We start from the raw sequence: 9,944 nt of genomic DNA, 5'->3' as shown, positions 1-9,944 counted from the left end.
CGTGTACATTAAGGCTAAGGTGAGTATGGTCAGTAACTTTCAATATCCTGAAATTCTCGGGGTCTAATCAGGCTTTTGATTTCTTGGAGGAGAAAAAGATGCGAACTTGAAATGAAGACATACGAACGGCTCCCATGAATACAGATTGAACTATAATGTTCAATGGATCTTGAAAGATGGTAACTAGTTGGCAATAAGTTTAAAGAGACTAGCAGCGAGATAGAAATCACAAAACATGTCTTCGTTTCGGTTTTCAAGATCTTATGCTGGTCTACTAGAGGACAAGCTCAATAAACAAAAAACAGAAATAGTAGTCGGAATTCAAGTTTTCACAGGCTAACCGATCCATTTCTTCTATTTAGAACAAGAACAATTAAGAGGATCACGTAGGCGGATGGCTATTTTAGTTGGGACCAAAATGAAAAGTTCCAATGCAGGTGGACCAGAATATTTGCCCCAACTGATAAGCGCACTCATCTCAGGTTCACCAGCAGGAACTGGCATATCAAGCTTGATCTTATTTGTCATTCGTGTCACTGTCCTCTCAACTGCTTCTTCAATTTTCTGGAGTGTTACTGGATCTTTTGTGAAGTCAAATCCATTTCTCTTTAGCTCGGACACAATGATATCCAGCACTTGCTTATCACCCTCTGTTAATATTTCCTGGAAAAAGAGTTGAAACAAGCAGCGGTTAGTAGTAAATAATCTAAACATCACAGAAAACTCTCTCGGATAGACCATACAGTAACATACCCAAACACGAATGTTAAATACATCATCAAGAATCATTTCGAGTCTGAGAGGGCATTTGCGCTTTGGAAAAGAGGCTTTAGTTTTCCCAATATTATCAATCATGCAGTTCGCTTTAAAAGCTTCAGCTGCACTATCCATGATACTTCTTATACGCTCTTTGAAAAGCGAAGCTTCTACAAAACTAATATCTGATACTCTTTGCCCACTCTGAATCCACCTTAGCTCGCATGAGATATGATTGCAAAAACTGGTTCAAGTTACAATAGCCCACGTCATCACCGTTTCTGCATTCAAAGTATGTATGCCCACTGGGAGTCTCAAGTACTTTTCTTATTATTGCCTTGCTGGGCCTACTGTCTTCTTGAGACTCTTCATTCGTGCGTACATACTTGAAAGCTACCTTTGTCAGGTTGGACTTGGTTTGGTTCTGTTACATGGTATCGTAATACAGTTAGAAAAACAATAAATCAAAGAATTATGATTCTTGCTGACAACAATCCAAAAGGGGAAAAAACAACTAACCTGCGCAACTGGATCACTGTGATCTGCTTTTGAGCTGGAGAAGAAACAAAAAAAATTAATATTAGTTTACTGAATAAGAAGTTGCAGCAACATTCATGGCAAAGGGAAAGAATCATTATCACCAGTATGCTCTACTACCCAAACTTCTGAATTGTGTGCTTAATAGTGAACGAGTCCGTGGGTGGTTAACATTCCTGAACACCTGAAATCAGAACACCAAACGAAAAGATAAAGTCACGGAAAATTATATGGACAGGCATTGACATTATAGAATTAGAATGAGATATAAAATCAATTTCTATTCACATGTAGAAGGGCGAACCGAACACCAATTGGTTCAAGCTAGATCATGAACTCATGAATTACTAGACACGCGTCCTTAATCCGGGACATAGACGTACGGACAGCATTACTTCAATGAATGAGCAAAATGGAGCTCACACGCTACATTTACCATTCAAACACCAAGTAACTCCATTCAAACACAAAGAGATATTCCCGCCAATACAAGAAACCCCTCTAATGGACAAGAGCTAATCCCTAACCAAAGCCGTAGTTACATGGGATCTGTGTATAGTTATCGCAAGTCATTAAGCCTACTGACTCAGTAGAGCCACCCATTAGGGCCATTGATTGTTTGCATTGCCATAGGTCTTAAATCTAAATAAAAAAAAGATATGTTTTTCTGTACCTACAAGAAAGGGAATATGGCAAAAAAGGAAGGGAATCGGTTGCATGAACCATCTCTTGATGTAGACACAGCATACAAGCTTCACAAGCATGGGAATATTTTGTAACTTTATACCATCTATTTTGGTTCTGAACTGAGCTGGAGGGGCAATATCAAGGAAGTCGACTTTACTAATAGGAACACATCCAATTTTGTAGAACTTAAACTCTTTATAGGGGAAAATCTAATAAAGTCCTCATGATTCCTACGAAGATGTAACAGTTTCTACTTCCATCGATAAAACAGCTGCTGAGTCTTGCCTAGGTTGAATGTCTCCATAAACGAAGAGGAGTAAAAAACTTCCAAGAGATTCAGCCACTCCCCATTTAGTAATAAAAATTCACTAAAAATATTAATGTTTTTCTAATTTGGTTAGCCGTTTTAATAATAAATTCACTACAAGCTTAGTATCACAATCAACTGCTATGCTTGAAAACAGTTTGTTGCCTAGCTTGATAGAATAACTTGGCTTTCTCCTTGGTCCAGGTCTGTAGTAGTGAGGTATTTTGCTTAGTTCTCTGACTTATACTCGACATAAAAAGCTATTAGACCGATGCCCCATTCTTTACCTTGAATGTTGTCCGAGAGGACTTTAATTGTATCATGGTTTCTAAGACACGACCTTCCTTAGAGATGTGAATTTGTTTTCAAGAAAACAAACTCTTGCAAAAAGGAAAACACCCCGTAAACAAAACAAAACAAAAAACACACCCAGCAACATAGACCAAAAAGCCTAGCTCAACAGCGTACCAATTATAGATCAATGAAGAACCACAATAGAACTCACAAAGATAAGTATCATAAATTCATAATCTCTTTTTAAATCCAGTACTTTCTCCATTTTTGTGTTTTTTTCTTAAATCACTTTGGAAGCTCAAATGTAAAGTTAACATAACACCTAGGTAGTAACTGTGCTATGCCATGGTCACAGTCACAAATCGGATCATAAGAAGGAAAATTATATATGCTTGGTGCCTGGGTTGAAGATTGTTACAAAAACACCAAGTGTGTGACTGTAGTATCTTGGGATGTAGTTCACACTTCACACATTCCCACTGCAATTGGCAACAGGGACTAAAAACAGAAAGAACCCTCAACTCATCAAACACAAAAAGCCCTAAAAACAGAAATCATGACCCATTCTGATAATTCTACACTTTGTCCAACTAAATGCTTCAGTACTCAAAACAAGGGTATGATCTGAAACAACACTAGATTATTGAAATGCTAAGAATCCCTAAGAACTGAAACCTAAAAGCAACAATAGATAGACGTAGTGAAAGTACTGAATCCCTAAATTGTAAAAATGAAAAGAAATGGAAGGATCATGATTCATGTTATAAGTTTGAAGAAGATTAATAACACCAACGCAAGGTTTCTGAATGAAACCCTAAATAGTTAGAGAACTTACTGATCCACAAAGAGAAAGAGAACTGGGAAGCTGAGCACGGAGAGTAAAAGGCTTGAGAAATACAGAAATCGCCATTGGTACCAGCAGTAGTAGCTTGGTAGGGTTTCAAGAAGATGGAGACTGGAAAAAAGGGTTTAGAGCTTTAGGCAAATGAGGGTTTTGAGGAAAGTGGTGATGGTACTGGCAAATTCCGTGGGATGGAATCTGAAAAGACACTGAAGAAACAGGCATGGAGACAAAATTGAAATTGTCATCCACCTAGAAAATAAAATAAAATTCCGAGGAAAAAAGCAGAGTGGAATACAAACAGACAGGTGTCACAATAAACTCTTTCAGCTTCAACCCTGGGCTACCGGAAAATTTTCCTGGGGGCTCACACTTTTCGAGCAATTGATGTGAGCATGACTCTTCGGAAGTTGTAACTTTTGTTGTCGTTGTTGGCCGGTTTGTAGATTTGCCGTTTTTTTGCACCCACTAGAGCCGTCTAAATGACAAATACATGGGGTAAGTGCCAAATGTTAATTTTCATTCCAAAATAGAGAGAGAATGAATCGTACAATCCTCAAAAAAAAAAAAAAAATTCTTTCACCTGAAACTTTAAGTTCCGTTGTTTTTTAGCCGTTTTCTTGATCTCCTTCTGCTCAACGGTCATATAACAGTCATTTCTCTCCGATTCTTCACCGGTTTCCTCCTCCGGAGGTAGCCGAACTTTCTTCCTTCTTCCTCTCTTCTCTCTGATGATCGCAGTCTCTACAAATGATTCCTAGTTCTTTCTAATTTTCTCTCTGTCCTGATGACTAATCACCAACAACTCACCAGAAAATTCAATTTCAATCAGTGCAATTATCTATATGCTTATATGACAGGAAGAAACTCAATCACAAGGTGACACATTCTTCAGGAACTCACAAGAATCACAGAGGTCACAAGAATCACAGGAATTACTACTTCTTCAGGCTTTTCAATCATCACAAGCTACACCGTCATCACAATATTCACAGAAATCACGAGCTACACTTACAATGCAAATTTCGCAGAAATCACAGTTCATCATGTAACCACTCTCAATACTAGTACCAGAAGAGTCAACACCCAAAAACTTTCCATTATACCAAAGCAATTGAGACCCAATCCTCAAATTCAAACCCATTTCTATAACATTCACTCTCCTCACTATCTTGAGATTAATAAACAAAAATTTTCTCTTCACCAACCTTCTCAGCTAGATAGTGATTCTACTACCAATGGCTACTGTCAATCCCATTCCCAAAGCCTCTTTCTTTTGGTAAATTTTAATCAGGTGTGATCTATTCAAACCAGCACTCAAGAGAAACACACTGATGAACTATTCCTGCTATTCAGTTACACAAATCATCAATATGACAGTCCTAATACCTTGCTTACAAAAACCATTCCTTATCATCAATCAAAAAACAAAAACATTCAATCCAAAGATTCTATTAACTTACCCAAATTATACTACCATCAAAATTTTAAAAGTACCAAGGAGAACCAAATACATTACATAATAAAACTTCATCATAAAAAAATTCAAGAGGTCTGCAAAGATGTTCTGATCAAAATAAAAAAAACTATTAATTTCATATCTCCCCCTCTCATTGTTCTTAGAAAGAAAGATTTTAAAGATACTTACTCTCTATATCTTCTGCTGAGTACGACTCCTAGTTCCCTGGATAACAGTTCGAGTCAAACTCCTAGTCAAGCGCCTGGTGAATCTTGGAGAACAATTACGAGGAGAAGGGGTACTCTAATCTTCACTAATCACCTCAGCTTCAGGTGGCACAGGTACATCATCTAAAGGTTGCACAGGATGAACTGGCTCGGATACTGGATCGGTGGCTGGACTGGTAGCTGCACTAGCAAAAATTGCCCGTCCAATCTTTCCAGTTGTAGGACACAGAGCATTTAACACTGGAAAATGCATTGGCTCATCCTCATGCCATGGCTGCGCAGCCAATTGTCGCACCATGAACCGTGCCTCAGGCTAAAGAGTAATAGATTGATAACCAATCCTACTCGACCCAGACAGCAGAAAGCGATCTGCAACAATGGCAACTCCTTCATGAACCTCGAAGGGACCATACTTGGGGTGATAAGCATACAATACCCATCCATCATCATCAGAACCATTACGTTGGGGTTTCAGAGATGGCAAAGGCTTCCCAGGAGCAACATAACCAGATTGTCTATCCTCACTGGAATGGGTAGTACCAGGCCGAAGGAAAGGATTACTTGTGTTTTGCTGAACATCAAAAGGCTTATTCTGCTTGAAGAATTGAACCAACCTTTCAACAGGGGAATGAAGCAACAATTCTTGAATAACTTCTGGTGGACCATCCTGATCCAAGCATTTCTCAAGCTTCACATCAACATTATGTTGCATATCTCTCAAATACCAATCGAAATTTGCCTGAAAATAAGAAGACTCACAACCCTGGGGAAAATTTATACCATATGGCAAACAGTTCACCAGATATTCATAAGGGTACCAATGGATTCATGGCTCGTCCTCTACCTCACGCATCTTGCGTTTGCGCTTTCGATCATCATTACTCTGATTTCCCGCTGTTGATGGTGGTTTTTAGTTCAAGGTTAAATTTGTAAAACCTTGCATTCAATGTACAGTCACTCTGCAAAGAAACGGAGCCATGCAAAAATGATGAGTGTCAACCTCTCCACTGGCACATTTATTGAGTCGTTCAATATATTACATGAAATTTATCCAGACTGGCACATGTAACAACAATCCCGGATACTCTGTAAATTTCAAACACCTTGCTTATATTATTTACTAATGTAAGACCCTCTGAATACTTTCCCTGTGTTATGTTCCCCGGCAGAACCCTTAATATTGGTATGGCATGACGGATTTGTGTTCACTCGCAGCAGAGTAGCACAAATTTCCAAGTACCAAGGTTAAGGTCCTTCCACAAAGTACTCAACCAGAAAACATACTGCTTTCTGTAAATAAAGAATTATGTTCAACACATAGAATTCAATCAATTTTGTGATAATTCACAAAATTCATGAATTTAAACAAATTTGCAAAAAGTGGGGTATTTGCGCCCTGCGCAGTATATTAGGCCCCGTTGGTCGAAATTATTCTTAAGCAACTAAGCAATTGATCTGTCGTGGATCAGTAGGTGTCAAGTCCTACCCAAAATCAGAAAACAGAGAATAACAGAGCCGCGGAGTAGGAGCATCAATGAGAGGGAGCGTGGCCATGCCACAGGCTAGCCGGCGCCACTTGGCCACGCCCTATGCTACCCAGCCGACCCTTATTCCTTTGTCGACCAATCAAATCGCTTTAAGCCTGCCACACTTCCATGAGTTGTGGATGGGCCCATACTTGCTGACCATATTCCCCATCGACCAATCAGGTTGCATTAAACCTTCCACGCGCACCAAAAGGGTGGCCACGCCCGCGCTTGGTCGGCCCCCTACTTTTATTGACCAATCAGGTTGCTCTAAACCTGCCACAGCTTTAAAAGAGGTGGAAGTTGTGTCAAGAGGTCTCCATACTAAGTTGGCTTCCCAAAAACCGCGCCAACATGTTAACGACATGCTAAACGTGCCAAAACGAGCATGTCAGGCGCACATGCCAAGCAACATGCCAAACATGCCAAAAAGCATGCCAAACGGGCATGCCAAATGCACATGCCAAACTTGCCACTTACCGCGGAAGCATACCAACACACTCTCTGTTCGTGACCAGCATCACAACAGACTTTCAATTTGGCTAGCCTAACCGTAAGCGCGACCATGATCTAGTGACGGTGGATGAAACCCTAATTTCTAGTCATGGCACAAAACTATGCCACCTCGGGCCCACAACATTTCACAAGCCGTGCGGACTTAGGAAACCCTAAAAAAGGTGACAAACCTTAGCCACTCGTGGAAATATTCGCTCTTGTGGCCGTTTCTACATGGTGGCATGCCTATGGCTCCTCTGGTATGACTCTGGCACCGTTGGCATGCCAAACCCTAATTTAGGCAAAGTTACTACGCCAACGAAGCCAAATAATGTTCCAGAAAGCATTGGGATTGATGTGGCCACTGAAACTGATGTTACCACACCATATTGGAGTCTAACACCAATGTGCCAAAATCTAATGGCCATGGCTACGCCAGGCGCTACTTACACCATCGTGCCGCTGGCATGCACAGGCTATGCCAACTATTCCACCGTGCCACTGGCATGCACGGACTATGTCAGCCATGCCTCAGTGCCACTAGCATACGCTAAAAATGCCACCATGCCATTTCCAGGTATCAACATGGTGTGGCCATAATCAATTGCTACCCTTCCTCAAGAGATATAATCTCGACCGTCCAAGTTCTCTACCGAACTGACAGGCATGTGGAAAGTTTTAGGCGACCAGCCAAGATGAGCCTAATAGCATCACATGTTATTTTCCTGCGGCAAGTCTCTTGACTTTGGCTTGCCACACGTAGCAAACTGCTACATGTTTTCCACGAAAACGCTCGAGACATCAAACATGTCACAAACTGGGGGATACTCATCATGGTATTGGTCTGGAAATTTACAGCGTGCGGCGTGCAATACGCCTATTATAAGAAAGTGTCAGGAAACAGAATATTTAATGGTGGAAAGAAGTAACGGGTGTAAAGGAATCCACTTCTTTCATCATGAAAGCATGGTTTCCGACGGTTATACGTTACTCCACTCTTCCATCACTAAATCGCTCCCACTTCCTACGAGACCAGGGTATGTTTTATTATGACTCGTATAAATAGGTTTCACCTATTTCCACCAAACAACAAGTTTTGGTCAGAGAACAACATAGTATCCAGAAATCACCAAAGAACTGATAGCTTTCATTCCGCAAGCCAGTTCCACTTTCTGATACAAGTCATAAAACAACCATACTTTTATAATTAACCATTTTGGTCTCAACACCTTCTTCGCTTCCCTCCCTAAGACCATCCATTCTCTTTCACTTTGTGACCGAAGCAATCCTGGAACGGCCATTTCTTGGTTTAGGCCAGGATTGTACAGATTGATCTCTCAAATCAAAAGTACTCCCGTGCAGTGCAATTTTTAGGGTTTATATTTGTTTCTCATCCACACACCCAAAATTACCAAAACCAGCAGAAACAGTTTTCACCCACAAACAATTGGCGACCACAGTGGGAGATTAATCTCTCGGTTGCAATATCAATTTCCAATTTCCAAGTCATTTTTTCAATCCCGATCTCAAAATGGTAGAACTCAGGTCCGGATCAGCAACTAACCCTGAAAGCACTTGCGCTGAAATCATACTCGGTATTAACGTTCCTTCCAGTGGCATTAATACGCCACTCGTCAACACCACCAGAACGGAAAATGTTCCTTCAGGCGTTACATCCGCGATCACCAGAGCCAGAGCCACTGCCGCCACCCCCAACGTTTCTTCAAGTGTGACACCTCCAACCGTCACCAGAGCCGCTGCTACTCCACCATCAGGACGAGAGACTGGGGGAGCCATAGGAAACCGATCCCATATTACCATTGTTGATTTGATGGAAAGACAAGAAGTTCTTGCTAGAGCTCAGACGGACATGGCTTCGACTCAGAAGGAGGTGCTTATTTTTCTCAAGACACTAAAGGAGCGGCTGCCACAGGAATCACGCCAACCAGAGCCAATGAGGAACAACTTCAATACTCCTGGCGCTAATACCTCAGCAGAGCGCACCTTTGTAGATGAAGAGACTCGTTTAGGAGCTCCAGCGGAGAGGAATCAACCATCCAATTTTGTCACACGAGAAGATTTGGAACGACTTCTTAGAAACCGAGACAAAAGCGATTCTGCGGACATGTATCAACATCAACCCCCGTATCCTCCTGAAGTACAAAGAATTTCTCTTCCGAGAGGGTACTCTTCCTCTCAATTCTCCCTCTATAAAGAAACCGGTAATGCGCGTGAACATGTCTCTCGATTTTTGGAATCCTTGGGCGAACACGAATACAATCATGCTCTCCGTTTGAAGGAGTTTTCGAAGTCACTTACCGGAAGAGCATACACCTGGTACATCAGCATTGCACCAAACATCATATTCAACTGGTATGACATGGTTACGACTTTGTACAAGAAGTACTTCTTTGTGTCTGAGAAAATTACCTTCTCAGATTTAGGAAGGATGTTTCAACGGAACAATGAACATCCAAATTATTATGTCAAAAGATTCAGAATTCAAGCGCTGGACTGTCACAACCCAAATGTGACCGAACAAAAATTGGTGGATTCTTGCATCAATGGCATGGTTCCCATCTACCGTGCCTTACTGGAGAATCTGCGATTCCAGACATTCTCTGAACTTTATGAGGCTGCTGAACGGTCGGTCACAATGGCACCAGCATTGTTGGAAATAACCAGGCCATCCAAGGTTGACGACGCACGTGAAACTCAAGGAAATAGACGCCTCATCAACAAAAAATATAACACCGGCCCCTCTGTAAGTGTGGTGAGCTAAGGAGGGAAAAGGAAAGCTCCGGCAACATAGCAA

The 9,944-nt window shown here is 41.2% G+C and overlaps 1 protein-coding gene across 3 annotated transcripts; it reads right to left on the bottom strand.

Moving 5' to 3' along the window:
• Positions 1–270: 270 nt before the first annotated feature.
• On the bottom strand, positions 271–3,757 carry LOC113353844. Of its 3 annotated transcripts, none has more exons than XM_026597321.1 (5): positions 3,417–3,757; positions 1,398–1,477; positions 1,276–1,309; positions 754–1,180; positions 271–663 (listed from the first exon to the last, which is right to left on the bottom strand). In XM_026597321.1, the coding sequence occupies exons 4-5, from the start codon at positions 889–891 to the stop codon at positions 355–357; spliced, it is 447 nt and encodes a 148-aa protein (XP_026453106.1). In that variant the 5' UTR covers positions 892–1,180; positions 1,276–1,309; positions 1,398–1,477; positions 3,417–3,757; the 3' UTR covers positions 271–354. The 3 variants fall into 2 exon arrangements, 2 of the variants coding, with proteins under 2 accessions (XP_026453106.1, XP_026453105.1); XM_026597320.1 differs by lacking the exon at positions 754–1,180.
• Between the last annotated feature and the right edge of the window lie 6,187 nt (positions 3,758–9,944).

The sequence above is a fragment of the Papaver somniferum genome, chromosome 2 (genome assembly GCF_003573695.1).
Source record: "Papaver somniferum cultivar HN1 chromosome 2, ASM357369v1, whole genome shotgun sequence".
NCBI lineage: Eukaryota > Viridiplantae > Streptophyta > Magnoliopsida > Ranunculales > Papaveraceae > Papaver > Papaver somniferum.
This window is presented reverse-complemented; position numbering and strand designations above follow the sequence as displayed.